This window comes from Cantharellus anzutake (assembly GCF_015039405.1).
Source record: "Cantharellus anzutake strain C23 chromosome Unknown EI90scaffold_2, whole genome shotgun sequence".
In the NCBI taxonomy this organism is placed as follows: Eukaryota; Fungi; Basidiomycota; class Agaricomycetes; order Cantharellales; family Hydnaceae; genus Cantharellus; species Cantharellus anzutake.
Genome location: NW_024066952.1, coordinates 906,765 through 924,226, shown reverse-complemented (window position 1 = coordinate 924,226; position 17,462 = coordinate 906,765). Strand labels below are relative to the sequence as shown.

General features: G+C 50.3%; 6 protein-coding genes across 6 annotated transcripts; 2 read left to right on the top strand and 4 right to left on the bottom strand.

Moving 5' to 3' along the window:
• The first annotated feature begins 1,555 nt into the window (after positions 1–1,555).
• On the top strand, positions 1,556–3,740 carry EI90DRAFT_3030534 (uncharacterized protein). Its single transcript, XM_039058227.1, is given in 9 exon segments — positions 1,556–1,921; positions 1,933–2,087; positions 2,121–2,217; positions 2,241–2,487; positions 2,556–2,767; positions 2,791–2,855; positions 2,882–2,979; positions 3,034–3,449; positions 3,481–3,740. 8 exon segments carry the CDS (start codon positions 1,933–1,935, stop codon positions 3,670–3,672), a joined length of 1,482 nt encoding a protein of 493 aa, XP_038923321.1. The 5' UTR covers positions 1,556–1,921; the 3' UTR covers positions 3,673–3,740.
• A 657-nt stretch (positions 3,741–4,397) lies between these two features.
• On the bottom strand, positions 4,398–4,765 carry EI90DRAFT_3030531 (uncharacterized protein). Its single transcript, XM_039058226.1, has 2 exons — positions 4,602–4,765; positions 4,398–4,573 (listed from the first exon to the last, which is right to left on the bottom strand). Exons 1-2 carry the CDS (start codon positions 4,696–4,698, stop codon positions 4,497–4,499), a joined length of 174 nt encoding a protein of 57 aa, XP_038923320.1. The 5' UTR covers positions 4,699–4,765; the 3' UTR covers positions 4,398–4,496.
• A 6,514-nt stretch (positions 4,766–11,279) lies between these two features.
• On the bottom strand, positions 11,280–12,256 carry EI90DRAFT_3030523 (uncharacterized protein; the record flags this gene model as incomplete). Its single annotated transcript, XM_039058225.1, has 3 exons — positions 11,280–11,932; positions 12,042–12,142; positions 12,203–12,256. The coding sequence occupies 3 exons, from the start codon at positions 12,254–12,256 to the stop codon at positions 11,485–11,487; spliced, it is 603 nt and encodes a 200-aa protein (XP_038923319.1). The 3' UTR covers positions 11,280–11,484.
• A 253-nt stretch (positions 12,257–12,509) lies between these two features.
• Positions 12,510–13,595, bottom strand: EI90DRAFT_797936 (uncharacterized protein). The gene is made up of 2 exons (XM_039068063.1): positions 12,803–13,595; positions 12,510–12,742 (listed from the first exon to the last, which is right to left on the bottom strand). The coding sequence occupies exon 1, from the start codon at positions 13,418–13,420 to the stop codon at positions 12,824–12,826; it is 597 nt and encodes a 198-aa protein (XP_038923318.1). The 5' UTR covers positions 13,421–13,595; the 3' UTR covers positions 12,510–12,742; positions 12,803–12,823.
• Positions 13,596–14,398: 803 nt separating this feature from the next.
• EI90DRAFT_2964702 (uncharacterized protein) lies at positions 14,399–16,457 on the bottom strand. Its single transcript, XM_039055501.1, has 7 exons — positions 16,110–16,457; positions 15,784–16,032; positions 15,091–15,713; positions 14,909–14,961; positions 14,746–14,816; positions 14,545–14,670; positions 14,399–14,462 (listed from the first exon to the last, which is right to left on the bottom strand). The coding sequence occupies exons 1-7, from the start codon at positions 16,267–16,269 to the stop codon at positions 14,410–14,412; spliced, it is 1,335 nt and encodes a 444-aa protein (XP_038923317.1). The 5' UTR covers positions 16,270–16,457; the 3' UTR covers positions 14,399–14,409.
• Positions 16,458–16,705: 248 nt separating this feature from the next.
• Positions 16,706–17,274, top strand: EI90DRAFT_3011323 (uncharacterized protein; the record flags this gene model as incomplete). Its single annotated transcript, XM_039056455.1, has 2 exons — positions 16,706–16,952; positions 17,009–17,274. 2 exons carry the CDS (start codon positions 16,706–16,708, stop codon positions 17,272–17,274), a joined length of 513 nt encoding a protein of 170 aa, XP_038923316.1.
• Positions 17,275–17,462: the final 188 nt, after the last annotated feature.

The following is a 17,462-nucleotide window of genomic DNA, read 5'->3' as shown; positions in this document are numbered from 1 at the left end:
TGATGGAATTTCATGCATTTGGACATGTAGTTTGATGCGGAGCAAGCGGTCAGTCGTTTCGGTACAAATCAAATCTGTTCATCCGCTATGCGCAGAAACGGGGACATAGACTCGTTATCCATAACGCATCAAACGACGGATTCTGCTAATTAGGGCTCCTGATGAGTCGGATTCGGATTGCATTGGCATTGGATTTGCTCCAAGATTGGCAGGTTTTGAGAGAATGCGGACTCGGCTGTGACCATGCCAATGCCCCCAGTCAAGCCCACACCCTCTCAAGATCTAAGAAAATCCAACGTCAATCCGATCCGAATCCGACTTATCAGGAGCCCTACTGCTAATGCAACGATGTAATCTCAGAAAGTTCGTCCTGGCTTGTCGTGCCGTTGAAGAATTTGAACGTGCCGACGAGTTTGTGCTATGGCCCTTGAAACTTGATAAGCAGCCCGTTGAACAGAGGATCGTATGATCCTTCAGAAGAGTCTTTCGACGGAATTTGATCCTCTTCTGTCGCACTCTATTGTTCGAAATTCATCGCATTGTCTTAGTAGCTGATTGCCTTACCGGCTGAGCGCACAGTAAAGGATGAATGCACGTTGTGGTCCAACCCCCGCGTGCGCTGGCTCAAACGTGCCTGCCCTGCGAGTGTGCGCGGTCCAATTTCCAGTGCGTGCGCGTGTCATGCAACGCGTCTTCCTTCCTTCGTCTGAGGGGAATGTGAACAATGAAAATCGCTCCGTTTTGAGCGCGTATCAAAGGGAAGCCCAAATAGGCATGACCGGCGGTTGCGGCGGCGTGGAGTAGGCGCCGCCGGAGGAAAGCCGCGCACATAGCCGATGGAACGTTATCTGGACCTATGGAATATCATCGATGAGACGGCGTAAGTACAAGCTAGCGAATTCTTAATCGCTTGGGGCCTGGGGTGACCAAAAGGGAGCTGGGGTGGCGCGACGCGCGGGCAACCAATAGCCAGAATCTCAGTCAATAATGTGAAGCCTATGCAATTAGCACGGCGTTTTGACCCAAGTTACCAATGGTAAACAGTCTACGGACTAACGAGATTGGCTCTCCGGTGTAAGGTGAGTTGAGCATCGGCTGTCAGCCCTTAGAGCATTTCAATTTATGCTGCTCTCCTGCCTGTGACAGCTGAGATCCTGAGACCATAATTGGAATGAAAGCAGGACAACGAAACAGCTGACTCTGCCCCAATAGAGCAAAATCAAATTCGCCTCCAGAGTGGCCCGGGAATTTCAATACGATAGACGCCTGAGCACAGGTCTTGCGCTTGGTGCACTCAGCGCTGGGAAACAGCCTTCCCGCCGCGCTGTGGTCATTGGAACTATTCGGCGGGCCCCCTCTGTCTACTGCAGGCCAGTGAATTCCCCGCCAATCTGGCGCATGAATGGCAGTTATCGCATATATAACCTTCCTTGTATCCCAGCATACGCCTACCTTCCTCAACCAACTGGTGGTAGCCCAGATGTACGCACCTTGACCCTACAGTGACAGTCATCAAACTCACTGTCGATTCCTAATCATTGTGCCAATTCAATAGCAGGAAGCATTCAGTCGTTTGGCTCTTCCAGTTATTATTGTTGGAAACAACATACCGGGGTTACTTGGTGGGCGTGAATTATTGAAACGGATCATGGCTGCAACTTCCGATTGCGCCTGGGCTTACAGCGCGAGCCTGGCCCCCAAAAGGGAAATAAATCAACCCCGCGCATGCTCGCCTGCATTAATTGCCTTACGCGCAACGCCCCCCGCGTTTAATGCGCTGCGCGCACCACTTGCGTGTCTCTGCAAAAGAAAATGAAGACATCGCTTGAACATTTGTGGAGTGTTACTTGCTCTTTCACAGGACGAGCTTTCTGCTCTGCCAGCTACAAATACCGCAGCCCCTATAAACCGAACCTACTGCGTTGGTTTCTAATGACCAATCCCAGCAGTCCACGTGTAAGAGACCAAGGGTCGGTGAACCGGTCTGAGGACACGCCGATGGATCTGCATATCCCGGTGCCCTCCCAAACTCGAATCGGTGAGAGGACGACCGAACGTAGGTCTCTACCCCTCGGACATAAATATTCGTGATATCTTAGCACCAGCTGCTTCACTGTTAGGTCGCCCTCAACCGGTCCACACTCGTATTTCATACACAGTCCTTTCTCACATCGCTGGACCATGGACACACCTGACTGTCGGCAGACCCACTTACGGGTCATCCCACGTTTCTCAACCAGCCAACTTTAACCAATCCCGCTGCTTCAAATGCGGACAACGTTCAGGTTATAAGCGCTGCTCCTAATGCCCCTCCACTTATACCTGCGAAGTTTGGTGGGATGGAAACGTCCGAGCGTGAATTTTCTTCCCGAGATGCGCACGGAATCATACATCCTATTCCCTCGCCACATTTTTCCTCCCTCACCATCCCCCAACCTGCTTGGGCTCTGAGCACACCTGGGCACCCTAACCAATCATGGGACATCAGTCATGCTACGGTGGCCCATGGCCCAATACTGGAGTGTCAAGTAGTAGTTCTGTCATGCCTTATCCAGGTAGCATCTCAGTAACTGGTGCTTACCCTCATAGATCAACGCCTGGGATCGATACGAGGGTTGGGGTGAGCATAAATCTTCCCTTTAATGTCGACTTTCGCATCTCATGTCGTCAAATTGCAGCCACCAGCGCTGTTGCTGTTTCTTCCGGCCCTCCGTGCTCGCCTCAACATACTCCTATTTCACCGTTAGAATACACCTCCTCTCACTTCGTTATATTTCCCATACGCCTGAGGGCTCCTGCCGGTCCGTGCCAAATGATCATACGACCCACATGGTTGCACTTGAATATCGAAGACAGTCAGGCAGATCCGCCACGCCAACAGTGTCACTTCTTATACGGACAATTTCCAGGGTTTAATTGTTGATTCCCCTGTCCTTATGTCCGCACCTGTCGGGATTAATGAGAGGACAGTAACTGAGGGTAAGGTTCTTCCTGAGTGTTTATCCCTAGTAGCCGGTGTTCATGGACTTGCAGGGTTTGGCGCTGCTGGTCCACCGGGGCACCATTTATATTATCCTCAGGCTATCGCGCCCCCGCGAGGCTGGGCCCTTGAAACACCAAATTCCTCGGGGGGTTCAAGAGACGATCACCCATCCACGGCTCGGGCTCAACTCTCTGGGCTGCCAAACATATCAGCTGTGGCCGAACCCCAGACCACTTCCCCTTCTATGGACAGTTTCCCGAGGCCAAGTATTGGCTCCTCAACTCACATCCATTCGTACCCAGGTATCGACGTCTCCAAACAGGATTCTCAGCTCCATGGAGGGCACAATGGCGGGCATCAGCATCATGGGTTGTCAGCCAATTATAGCACGCCTGCCTCTCACCACGAAGGAACGGATCGCCTCGTATACAACCAGACTTTATCAGACGTTCATCCTAGACCCGGAGTGATACGCCAATCAAACCTCCCATGGTCAGCAGGCGGTCGTTGCCAACGACCAGGGAACTCTATTGGTTGTTCACCCAGATGAAGTCGAGGGTCTCATCCTTCGTGGCCTGGTCCGTGAATGCTTTAGGTTCACTCGTCCTTCGCGCCCACCTACAATGGAAGAGATCGCAGAGACCATCCACAGGTTGAGACAAGTCCCACAGCGGGTTTTCAGTGATTAAACCCTCCGAGTTTCCTTCCACACGCCGACAGAGATGTTAAATAACATACGGGAGCATCCCTGTTCATGTCGATAGCATCTCCCAATTTCACCATGCGCACAAAGCGGGTATGAATAAAATGTTTCTTTGGGAAAAAGGCGGAAGTGACGTGGATGAACGGGTACGCTGGCACAATGTTCCAGGACTGTGCTATAGGATGATGCGACCCAAGGGCCCCTTGCATATATGACGAGCGCACATCGTCTTCCATTCCCTTCGTGTTTGGATGCTTGGTTAACGCCTCAGAGAATCGTTATATTCCCCAGCCTGACACTGGTACCCTGTGTCAAAAGTATGCGGGAAAGGAATCTTTTCCCTCCAATACGTCGGCAGCTAGCGAAGAATAAAAATGAAATTGCGAAAGCGACCTCTCGTAGTCATCGTTGACTCCCAACGGTTACAGTTAGAACCAACCATGCTCTGCCAGCTTGCGTGCCTTGTGTGTGTACACCGCCAGGCCCAACGGCCTGCCATGATCAAAAATTTCCGTCTCCCATACGACGGATGCAGCGCTCGTCTTCTCGTCATAGCCATATTAGTAGTTGTCTCCGTCTTTGCTCCTAAAAAGTGAGTGACAATCTTCCCACTGAAGCATAATTAAGCCATCTATTGCACATTAAGCATCTCTCCGGCACCTCAGAGAGGCCTAGAATACTTTCAGGGTGACGGACATGACTTTCGCGTCCTTCGTCCTAAAGTTCTACAGCCTTCATCGCTCGGAAATTCGTACGACCACAACACAGCAATGACACGGAAATTGTCACAACAACTATGAATGTTGTCGCTTATTTAATGAAGGATTTTGCGTAAGAGCTAAAAGCTTCGGCACAATAATTAAAGACAATCATGTGAGCTGTCCACTCTAATGCTAACTCCATGGACGAGCAGACGCATCCCTTCAACGAAATAAATAGATGAAAACCAGTTTGCAATGAAGCACCCAAGAGAACGATTAGTGTTCTGGACAGCCAATGTCAGGGTTGACATCGATTTAATCAGTGGTCTTGGCCCATTTGCTGAAGATCATGGATTGCCAATATGATTTGATCCGTTGTGAGCTGGTGCGAAGGGTAAAGGATGGCAAAGACCTGACGAATCAGATCGTGAAGCGTGAGGTGATAGGCAGGGTTGGTCGTTGTTGGTAGTGGGGATTCGAAGGGTCTACGGCTTGTTGGCGGAGCGACATCCCGTTGAAGCGCGAGTGGACGCCATATGAAGTCTGGCCGTCTACTGTATCTCCCGCCCGTGGGGAATAAGCTTGCAGATTCGGAAAGGCCAGGATTGGGTCAGCACTTGGTGCCCCAAGGTTTTCCCCTGATCCATTAGGGTAGTCATATACCTGTGATCCAGGATCTGAAGGGCCCACTGGCACAACAGGAGTAGCTGCGGCCACCGCTGCGATTCGGCTGAGAATATTGCGAAAGTTGACACTCAAATGGAAAACTTACGCCCAGGCTCGGGAATCATCTCGTTTGCCCCAGGCATCGTGGCGGATTTATTCATCAGCTCCACCTTGACCCACGAGATAAACGCATCATTCTAGTGCCAAACAAAACGAATGAGCAGCTGCGGTTGGGCCAGATACGAACACAGGAGCATGCCTTTGTCCACCCGGGAACATCCACGCCATATCCCTCGCATCGCCAGCCCCTGACACTGCAACTACTGCATCTCTCCCCGTCTTGCTTAGTCATTGGACATACTGCGTAGGACTACGATTAGATTCGGGTGTTGGGGTGACCAGTTGGTAGTATATCTCACATCGTCGGTTCACCCTGCAAGGGTAGCAACCAGGTAATTTCGAGCTGGTGGGCATAATGGGAAACTCAAGAGAAACGAGACTTGCAGTGGGACAAGCAGCTGTATTTGTACGTTGAGCACACCATTCAAGGTACTAAAACAAGTAGTCGAGGACTAAAACTAATGGTACGCGGCATGCAGATGACGACGGTGTGCGTAGCATGACAATGCGCGCACGAGACACGCGCTGAGGCCCCTCTGCTGAAATACGCATTCCGCTCAACCGACGGGCCTAGGCAAACTGAAGCACGGAGTGTTCACGCGTGCTACGCTATCCGACATCAATGATGGCCTAGTAAGCCGGATCCCACGGAAATCTGGTGAATGATCTGGAGTATCAGGAAGAGAGACTCAATGGCTTCTGGCAGAAATCCGATTTGATTCAGGGGATCCTTATGGGCATGAGCATGTGGCCCGAAACACCAAGGAGGACCTATGTGATTGGAGATAGGGGATGAGGAGTAGGGTGGTTTCTCTGGCAAGCAGTAACACTTCGAAGGGTAGGACCAAGCAAGAACTTCCAGGAAATACAAGTGCAGTTATATCTCGATTGAAGACACCTCGTGTTCATGCGCCAGGTAGCGGGGAATACACTCTGACCGAGCGGACAAATGACTGTCAGCTCACAGGCTGTGACTTGTGGCAAGGCCACCCGCCGAACGACTCTCATTCAACACAGCCCCGCGGTCCTTCCACAGCGCTCAGCGCCAGCCAGTGCTAGCATACAGCCGTGTGGATTTTGCGAGCTATGTATTTGAGGGAATGATTTGACTAGCATCCTAGCCCTAAAGCAAACAACAGGTCCAGCTATTGCGGAGATAACCGAACGCCATATATTCTGACAGGTTCACTTTCCGCCTACGTAATGAGCAGTGAATTGTTCTGGAGCCAGCCGATGGGTTTTGTCATTTCCCTCGGATGCCTTCTCTTGCCTCAGGATAGAAATCCTATTGGATAACATGTCGCTTCTGGTGTGCTGGCCCCCATCCCTCGAATTATGATTCGCACTACTAGCGCGCGCGTGTCTGAGTCTTTAAGTGGTGGTTCTGCGCCGACCAACCGCCAATTCAATCTGGACATTTCGTTCTATGTACTAATGCGCTGTCGCCCTGTTTCGGCGGCTGTTACTGTATGGGGGCCCGCTCACTTCAACCGCGCATTCACTAACCGACCTTACGATGCATGCTTGAGACGCTTTCAGACAATAGGTTCACAGGACTTTCTAAAGTTTATGGGTGGGATGTGATGGAGTCCGAGCGCGTGCAACTCAAACATATCGCACGCGCGCTCACAGTTTGGACATTCCTCTACGTCAGCGCATGCGTGAGGTACTGTCATACAGATTATATGCGTTTATAATCAAACTCCTGTAAGTCCAACCGGCGGACTCGGACGATGCCCGAAGAGGTACATTTCAACCATTTCCGTGCCGCTCTGGCAGGACGCGATGTTCCAATTGCACGCGCCTCTCCCTCCCGCGAGGAAAATGTCAGCTGGGTAGAATCAATGCTGCTGGTCTCGCGCGTGCAATTATTATGATGAGTGGCGCGCTAAGGGGTGAAGCGCTTAGCTTCCACCCAAGTCCATCCCAGAAACGGTACTGCAAGGGTCCGTGGGAGGACTAGTGATATATTCCTGAGGGATTTTGCGGCGTCCCATAGAGTTGAAACAACTTGCGAATCGGAACGCGCCCCTCATACGTTCAATTTCAAGTCAGTGCTCGCATATGAGTGGCTTCGTACTACTCAGGGACACGAGAAAAAGACATAGACAACACGAGGGGATATCGACCGACACCAACCCATAATTGCCTTGGCATTTTGATTTTCCAGCAATCTCTGATAAAGTTTCCGGATGACACTCGAAGGAAATGAGGTAGAGAGGGGATTAACGGCGAGCCAATGGTTCAAAGTAATGATCGATGGAACGCGGCTTAGGAGATCCACTAAACAAACCCCCGTTATGTTTCTATCCAGGCTAAGGGGGCTCACCATCCGCGTGATTGCATGAGGAGAACACAGTTAAGTGGCCGGGAAGATCTTCTCAAATGTTGGGAATACGCCAGCATCCCTTATGCGTGCCCACCCTCGTAGATCGTCTTCCGTCATAGTACTCCGAAACTTAACGATAAGGAGCTTCCGTGAAAATTCCCGAGAGCCAATATTCTTTTGATTCTTCAATAAGTTCGTATTCCTCGGAATGATCTCCCAGTTCCTCTGCTTAGCAGCCCTAATCCAACGATTGTGACCTAACCTTTATCCTCGTTAAGGAGTGCATCACGAACCCCCCTTGTAGTAACATAGGAACTTGGACACAGCTGGTGATGCAAGCCAAACGTCACGACCGCGGAAATTGCTTGCGTCACCGAGTACTTTACTGCGTATGGATGGCTGCGGGTATTTCTGTGTCCTGTAGTGCTCACGACAGACGCGCCATAGTGCATTCCAGCCTCTTCGTGGAGTTCTTTACTTCTGTACTCATGCCAACTTCCAGTCTCTTTGAAATGATTCACGCAAGTCATTGCATGGACGTTTCCTCAACGCCTCGGACGATGACGGCCCAGACTCGTGGGGAGGCGAGCGACTAGTACGAGCATCAACTATCCCACTTGTGGCGTTCGTCTGCGGTTCATTCAGAATAGAATTAATGCATCGGTTATGGTGACAATTCGTAGAAGACCTTCATTGACCACAGTCTCACCACCTGTTGTTTTAACCGCTACCGCTTCTGCTTCAGAAGGATCTGCGACTGGAGGGACACCCTGACATGGGTCGTGGTCGCTGCTACTATTTGAAGTGGAAGCAGGTTTCTTATTAGAACCAGAATCACCTCCGAACAGTCGTCCTCGTGAGGAGGTGCAGAGTTGCTTTCGAGTGTAGCAATCTGCATTGGTAGAAGGAAATCTCGCATTCCCTTAGCATTGACATAAACATTTGGACCCGCGCGAGGGATTTTGAAGTTGAGTTTTGTCCTGCATTGACCTAGTCGTGAAAGTTGGAAGTAAATGGAAGTACTCACCTTAACACTGTAAGCCGGACATTTATTGCTGTTTTCACGACCAACACCATCAGTCGATGTCGAAACTTGACCAACAAAGTGTGCGGTGGATAAACACACACTTCAATATACAGTTCGAATCCCTAAGTGTCGAGATAAGGGGCAAACTGATAGCAGTTCGAGGCGAATTGGGTCAACAATCGCTGAAGGGATCGTCGCTTCCTTCCGTTCGAATTTCACATCTTCTTCCATCTAACTGTTCCTACTTTGGTCCATGCCTTCTGAGGTTCTCCAGACCTGTTTTTAAAGCAGCCTCACCACTGGCAAGTGCGTTACTCTTTTGTGGTTTGGGTCCATGTGTGGTCATCCACAAGCTGTCCGCTCTTGATTGCGACATGTGAGAGAATCTGCGGCCGAGGCGCACAGTCATATCCTTCTAGCTTGGCGAGACTTTCGAACTCTTCGACCTCTGCCAGCTACCTTTTCCTGGCGTCCCGTCCCATGTCACTGGTGTGGTGCATTGCTCCTCAAGAGCGAGCATAGCGCACAGGGAAATTTCCAGATCCAAAGGAGGATTTGCAACAAAAGAACGGAGGGATGGAGGGAGTGGAGGGAGGGGTTGCAATAGCTCGGAACCATTATGGCGACACCAACCCACATGATCAGACAAAGCTCCGGGGCGCCAGGGAAAGAGCTGAGAAGTGTCGTCAGTGAACGGTAAGCTGATTAACAATAGGAGGATTTTCTCCAGCAGAAATTCTTTGTCGGCGTCTTCGGGTGAAAGCAGCCACAGCTTCACGATGGGACTGCGCATTGGCAGCAGATTCTCTCGCACGTCGAAAGCGCGAGTAAATAGCTTTGGGATGGACAGACATGACTCCAACGCGCGAGGGGAAAGGCGTTTGAAGAGGGGGTTAAAAGCACAGAGCGTGTGAAGCGGCAGCAGAGTTTTGATAGTCAATAATGTAGCAAAAAACCCAGGCGTAACATGCATCCAACCAACGTCTGTGGGCCATGTACATCGTTGTTGATAAATGATGAGCTTTGGATTCCGGGAACAAAACATGCGATCGTTGGACGAAAGAGACCGATTATGTAAAAGGCGGAAGCTGCAGGAGCCTAGAAGGCGATGGTCACTTATCAACGAGAGGTACTGCAAACATACATTGAGATTAGGCTGTGCAGGAACAAAGCAATGACTGTAATACGTGCGCACCCAAAGGGAGGGCAGCACAGATGTTAGAAAGATAATGCGATATATACAGGGCAACACGACGCTGCAGAGTCAACTCCGGGAGTCAGGTCACAGCGTACGTACGTCGGTATGACAAGAAATTCTGCAAATGCAATGTAACCGGCCAATGTAACATTTAATAACGGCAGGTTTCAAGAGAGATTGGGCGACGGTTCTGTAACCAGCAGTGATGAGCAACGTAAACCGAGATTGTACCAGCAACAGAGCAATCGATAATTGGAAAGATCTTTCACACCCTGGTACAGCAGCGTGTAAACACCCCGCACAGTATGAGCGGTTCGAGTACCTAAGCCTAGGAACGTTTGATATCTCTGTAATAGCAGCGAGTTGCTAAAATTCTTCGCTTTCCAGAAACCACTGAACTGAACAGCCCCAGTACGATGGTGGGGAAGGCGACAGCCAAACATTGAGTAACTCACCCCTACCAAGTCGGTCTTGTCCGAATTACCTGGGTAGGAGTCTGGTTATGAGCATCATATGGCACTGTCATATACACCAGGGGGTATGATAGTTCCCTCGGTTACGAGACGTTACAACGACATCGATCTTTCACTAGCACGGCGTGGATATCACGTTTGTCAACATCCTGTGCCGGTGGAAAATGTTGCTGTCGTCATACATGGAAAGGTGTGCAACCGCCATCAGACAAAGGCCCAGGGACGAGTGGTTGTCTACTTTAGTAGAGGCTGGGATCCTGCCTAGAGTGGTTGGGCAGGCGAAGACAGGTAGGTCCTCGCAATCTAGCCCTTGAATGCCATGGGACTGGGCACTGTCATGCAGTTGTTGGTACGACCCGGCCTGTGGATGACGTGGATCGTAGCCGATACCTGCTGAAGGGGTAGCGGGAATTTCGTTGGGTAGTCCCCACCCTGTGCCTAACCTGGCGTTCGAGTTCTCACATACGAGAATCAACACCTGCATCCAATCCATTTCTTCATTCCGTTAATGCCCGATCTCATGTTCTCTTCAGCATCTATGCAACACGGCAAACTGCAGTTCTGGGTGCCACATATGTTTCAGAAGTGGTAGAGAGGGAATGTCTCACTCGAGCCTCAACTCACATCTCGAGCCTATCCATCATCAGCATCCGAATGTTTGTCGCACGGGCTTACTGTCCCTGAACAAATTTCACCAGCATTGTGTCACGACGTGAAAAACAGCAGCATGTTAGGGGCAATTTGTCAGAGAGTAGCAGTGTTCTTCTTTGTACACTTTTCAAGATGCGCGCACCAAATGTGGTTACCATGCCCGGAACAAGGTAGCACTTCGTAGCTTCGCTGCACAACAAGTTTCAGTAAAAAAAAAGTATGACCACGTTTGCTCGCATTCGTTTTTCTTCTAAACAGAAGAAGCAATAGAGGACAGTAAAAAAAGTTAAGACGACGACAAAGAATCACACAAAGCAAGTTGGAAACCAGGTTGCCAAGGTGCGATGGGACAAGATAGACAAGAAGACAAAAAGAGAACGCGTAATGTGCATGTAAGAGACAAAAACCAAGTCAGCGGGAGAAGGAAACTCCAGACGAAGAGGCACGAATCGACAAAGGGACCCAACAACACCCTTTCAGAAAGATATGAAAAAACCATTCTACCTATCGATTCTAGGCTCTCTAGTCTTTCTCCCGTTCTATGTTGTCGCCGTCGTCAAACCTGGCGTTTGGAAGGAGATGGGAACAAGAACACTGTGGGAGCACATCCCGATCTTCACAAATTGGTTCGGATTACCGGCTCCGCGCATACAATGAGCGAAATCGAACGAACGGTGCGAAGTCCTTCAGTGCAAGCAGACACGGCAGGAATGTTGAGGATTGGGCAGGAGAAAACGGTTGAACGATCGCAAATGACATTCGAGTAAAACTTGCGGGTTGTTGGTTGGACTGTTGAAATGAACGAGTGACTGGACGATTGCAGAGGTGTTGCAAGGGTGATGATGGACAGATGGGCCAAGATGGGCGAATAAGGTGGATGGACGGACGGAGGACGGCGTCCGTTGGAGCAGTTAGTGGGAACGGATTATAGAAAGTTGGAGGGAGGAAACATAAGGCAGAGGAGGGGGGAAGTAAAGTTGAGGCGCGTAAAAGCCGAGTATGCGCAGAAGGTAGTACAGAGGGGGATATAACACAGCATTCAATCTTAACTTTTGGCGCATGCAAATACCCAAGAGTGTCCCTCAATAAGAATGAGAAAAAAAGAATAGACTACGTTAAAAAGGTAGAAAGCACTGGGAATCACGGAAGGATTGAAAGTAAGAGAGAATAGGGGTGAGAAAATGAATAACTCGTACTTGGATTCTGTTAAGGGAAGAATCAATGTGCAGAGATACAGAAGAATGCGTTGTAAACAGAAAGATGTGGACGGCGTGAGAGGAGAGGAGAGGGACTGTCTATCATGGTCAAATAAGCGAAGCTGTAGAATAGTGAGCAAAATTAACAAACATACGGAGCATAGCGATAACCATCCCAGGGACCAAGCTTGATCGCGACAGAGGCACATGTCCGCGAGAACGTCAAAGCGAGGTGACTGTGAGCGAAAGAGTGGGGAGGGGTACACCAATAAGGATAGGAATGATTATGCACATGGATCCACAGATTGTAGAAACCTCGCCGTAGGATCTGGAAATTGTACAACCGACGCACGGTTCCGGAAATTCAGCCCTGGAAAACCAGAGGGTTTCGATATTTGCTGTTCAGTGTTCGACATCGAGCGCATCGGTAGGGAACGATAAACGTTGTTGATCTAAGTTATAGCGAGAAAGCAGAAAGCGAGTTTGGAAAATAAAATAGCCATGTGGACTGAGGAATCGTTGAAGGGGGCCGTTAATAGTAGTCGATGGTATCCGAAAGTATGTTAGCCGTTTGACGTGGGAATGTTTGCATTGAACAAGGGGCGAACGAGATGGCCTGACTCAGGTTGCGGTCAACGAGCGAAGGGAGCAAGGAGGTTTGCGAGATTGTCCGCACGTCACTGTGTCATGGGTGTCTAGTATGTAGTACGATGATCAGATTTTTGCCTGCCTGTCCAAACACGTGGAAAGCTTACCCGCTCAAACAACAGCCCCGCCTAGATCGCAAAGGTTGGCATAGGTAAAAAGGTCGGTGCAGGGGCACTTTGGAAGCGACCCCCTGCATATTTTACCTGATGACCGTCTGCAAACTTAGGTGACACTGGAGATGGGGGCTGTTGCTCCCTCTGCACAAGGGGTTGCGTGCTGAGGCTTGGGACGGAAACCGTGCGGGCATGACGATTGACTGGTCGGCCGCTGCGACGGGGAGTAGTGTTGGAGTGCCGAGAGGGGAGGAGAAGATTAGACGTGGAATGACTCTTGGCATTGGAAGCCGGAGGAGTGGAAGGGGGCGACATGAGAGGGAAATCATCGTCGTCTTGGACCTCAAGCCATGGAAGTGGGCGGCCAACTTCGGGTGACATGGAACGAGAAGCTCGAGTGGGCTTACCAGCCTGCTCTTCGGGGTCGACAATGAAAGGGTCCGTTATGGTGCTGAAGGAAGGTGGCATATCCCAATCAGGGAGCGCTTTCCCTGCGCTGCTGCTCAAGGGGACAGAGCGAGACATGAACTGTGCAGGGATAGGCGCTCTAGCTGCGCTTTGGCCTCGACCGCCAACTGGGATGGGCATGGCCGCAGACACAAGAGCGGGCATCTGAGCGGACTTGTGACCACCGCGACGGGATCGGGAATTTTTGTTACCATTTCCCTCGTATTTTTCCTTGTTGCCATTCGTCTCAAAAGAGGAGGGTGATGTAGCGGGGCGTTTCTTGGAAATATTAGGGGACGGAGTGGATGGAAGTTCAGGACGGGTATGCGGTTGAGACACATCAGAGTCAGACGTATCAAGGGTAGTCGTCTCTGCCTGCGAAGACGGGTTGGCGGGAGTTTTCGGAGTATGGTGTACATTCCTTCTAGGCGCGGAGGGTGTTATAGGTTTCCTGCTACCGGCAGCGTCTTTGATTGGGCGTTTGGGAGTAGCATTGTGATGCTGCAAGGGTTGAATCAACTCGTCTTCCTTGTCACCGGCATTTGCCGTGGGCTCGGAGCAGTAGCGGATGACTTGGGCGAACGGCGGTGACGAGGCTTTGCTTGGCGGGGGCCTTGCTGAATAGGCGAGATGTCCTTTGGGAGACGAATGATGCCACGAGCCAGAACAGGGGAGGAACGTGCTGGGTTGTGGACCCTTGTTGGTGAACGGGAGAAAGAGGAAAGTTGAGGCTGTCTTGATACGGCGACTGACATGGTGTATGACTAGAAGTAGTAGTAAGAAGGGTAAGATAAGGGACGAGGAGAGCGACAAGAGGAGGGGAAGATGAAGGGAGGACACAAGGTGTTTGTTGCGAGTTACAGAGGGAGAGAAAGAGGAGGTTGCTTCGATAATATACAATGTGGTATTAGGTAAGCTCCGGTTAAGTGGAACTATTAACTCCGTTATTATCTCCGATCACCCCTCAATTACAATTCAGTCAGTATTAACACCGCCTGATTGAGGCGTGGGTGAGATTGAAACCAGACATCCACTCAGGGCAGAACTGCAAGAGATGATTACTATACTGTATACATATAATTTGTTTCGTGCAAATAATAATTATTCGGGGTTCAACGAAAAAAGCTGCCCACTGGCTCGAAACAAACCCTATTCTATGAAACCAGTAACATCTTCCGCGGGTCTTCGATGTACTGCTTCACACGCACTGGTAACGCAAGGCAAGCGTGTGAGATTAGTATGCGGAGTAGGAAGAATGTGGGGCATAAGGGGGGAACCAGGCGGCTCACCAAGGAACGTCACAGCCTCTCTCCCATCCAACAGTCGATGGTCATACGTCAGCGCCACCACCATGATAGGTCGAATTTCCACCTTCCCATTCACAGCGACGGGTCGATCCACAATAGCATGCATGCCTGACAAGGGGAAACGGAAGGAAAGAGCAAGCCGCGCGGTTAGAGAAATACGACCTCGAATGCCACGGGACGCACCAAGAACAGCCGACTGAGGCAAGTTGATAATTGGGGTACCGTACAAACTCCCAAACACACCCCCATTAGAGCTAGAATCAAATTCAAGAAGCAGGGGGCCGTTAGAGACAAAATGCCTCACGCAATAGCGCGGATCAGCCAAACTTGGTAATGGCCCACCTACATGGTAAACGTTCCACCAGCCATGTCTTCTAACGAAAGTAGCCCATCACGGGCCTATTGGAATTCATTCGGGAATGAAATCCAACCGATGCGAAGAATTTGGGCAGTGCAATGAAATGTGAGAGTTCAATACGAATGAAAGAATGAGCTCTGGCCAAATGAGGTCCCCTCTTTCAATCTCACCTTCTTTCCCAAATTTGAAATCGCTTGCTCGATCTCTACGAAGTTCATCGATTCCAAATTCCTGACCACCGGTGTCACCAGCCCCTTAGGAGTCGCAACTGCAACGCTTAAGTCCACGTAATCATGGTATACAATTTGGTCGGCTTCAATATACGCATTGGCGGAGGGGATCTCTTTGAGCGCCAACGAACTGGCTTTGGCAAACGCCGACATATAACCAAGCTTAACGCCCGAATTTTTGAGTACCTCATCCTTATATAGCGAGCGGAACTCCTTGAGCGACGTCATGTCGATCTCATTGAACGTTGTCAAGAACGCGGCAGCATTTTGTGATTCCTTCAAGCGCTCAGCAATGCGCAAACGCATGCGGTTCATTTTGACACGAGTCTCATTGCGACTGCCGGGGCCAGTAGTAGGCGCTCCAGTTGCCGGGCGGACATCAAGGGGCTTAATTTCCTGTTTGGGGGCTGGTGCAGGCTTCGATTCTGCCTTTGGTTGAGGAGGCGGGGGAGGTGCAGATTCCTTCTTTTCAGGTTTGCTGTCCTCCTTGGAGGGTGGTGGGGCCGCTGACCCCTCCTTGGGCTGCTCCTCCTTCTCCTCCGTTTCTTTCGGTGCAGACGAGGCTGTAATGGCAATAGTGGATGAATCATCAAGAGCCGAAATTGGAATGGATAATTGAAAACTTATGCTCACGTTCACCCTCAGCACCTTCTTCAATTCGGAAAAGATCAGCCCCTACAGCAACGGTATCTTCTTCGTTTGCGAACAGTTCGACAATTTTTCCAGCGAAAGGGGCGTTGACAGAGACGTCCACTTTGTCCGTCTCGATCGTTGCCACTTCCTCATCGGCCTCGACGTACTCGCCTACCTTCTTCGTCCATGCCTTGAGGGTACCTTCCGTGATGGACTCCGCGACGTTAGGAACTTTCACGGTTTCGATGCCTTTTCGGGCACAGCATGACGATGCAATAAGCGATTGAGGGATTTAGTACAGAGGCGTGACGCTTCGAACGACGCACCTAGAGCATATCTCGACGAATGGAATAATGCAGCACGGAAGTGCCCCCGACCCGCGGTTATTATAGATCCACGGCATAACGCTACACCATGACGTGATATCCCAGTACCCTTTGCGAGTGCCGCCGCGAGCCTCAGAGCAGGTCCAGGACGCGATAACATGATCCAAAGACTTCGGCCGTCGAAAGAATCGGAAGGGTTTTATGGGCCCGAGAAAGCAAAGGTGAAGAAGAGAAACGACAAGTGAACACTGGCAGCAGCAATGTGCCACACGCGCGGGAAAAGATATTCGCATCCATGTGACCGTGAAGATGAATTTGACCGGCGGAGTTGGCCGAATCTCCTGTGTTTGCACTTTTACTCTCATGGAAGCCGACGTGCAATCCCCATCGCAGTCTGAATTTAGCGATCTTCGAGCCTCTCCTAATGTCGGAGGCTCCGATCCACGCGACCTTATTCTTTCAGATGATGATATATACGTCTCCGCCGCACAGGAACCACGCCCTACCAGCGTCCGCCTCCGCCAAACTCAGAGTACTCTAGCCCCGAGCCTCCAAACACTCAAAATTTCCGTTTCGACCAAAACGAGCTTGTAAATATGGTTTCTAACCCAGAGGCCGAAAGAAACGCGTCCAAGGAAATCTCGGCCCTCGCGCCGGACAACTTCGCTTCTTCTGTTCAGACCAATGCTACCACCAAAGGAAACCCATCGCCAAAGAGCAACACCACAGGAAACTCGAACTCTTTTGACTCTATTCTCACACAGAATCCTGGACGATTTGATCAACTCCAACTGATGACTGAATTTGAAGATGACGCCAAGTTGCAAGAAGAGTTCGAAGCTGGTAAGTCAACCAACGCGTGCTGACACATAAAAGGCTCGATAACTTGTGCCAAAAAGAATTTAACAAACGTATGCTTGACTTGATGCTCGAATTCCGTGTCTGGGCTGAATGTCGACCGACTCATGAACGTGACACTCATGGGGAACAATTGGTCAAAGAGATGGAGGAGATTGAAGCACGAGAAATTTCTCAGGGTAACTATATTGATCCTCATTCCGATTTGTGGTACACAATGCTCGCTTTGTCAGAACAGACTCGTCAAAATCTGGTCAACTTCTTGGTGTCTATCCGATCCGCACTCTCGGCGCTTACCCGTGCCTGAGAATCCCCTTCGCCGCAATATTGATATAGCTCAGATGGCTGGTAGTGCTGCTGGTGGCTCTGTCCATTTCAACGTTTATGGCAGCTGATTAGAGTCTAGACTTCGCAGAATAATGTCAATGAAAGACTGTATAAATATATCAAGCCTTGTAAAGTGTTGACGAAACAGACAGAGGAATGGCATTGAAG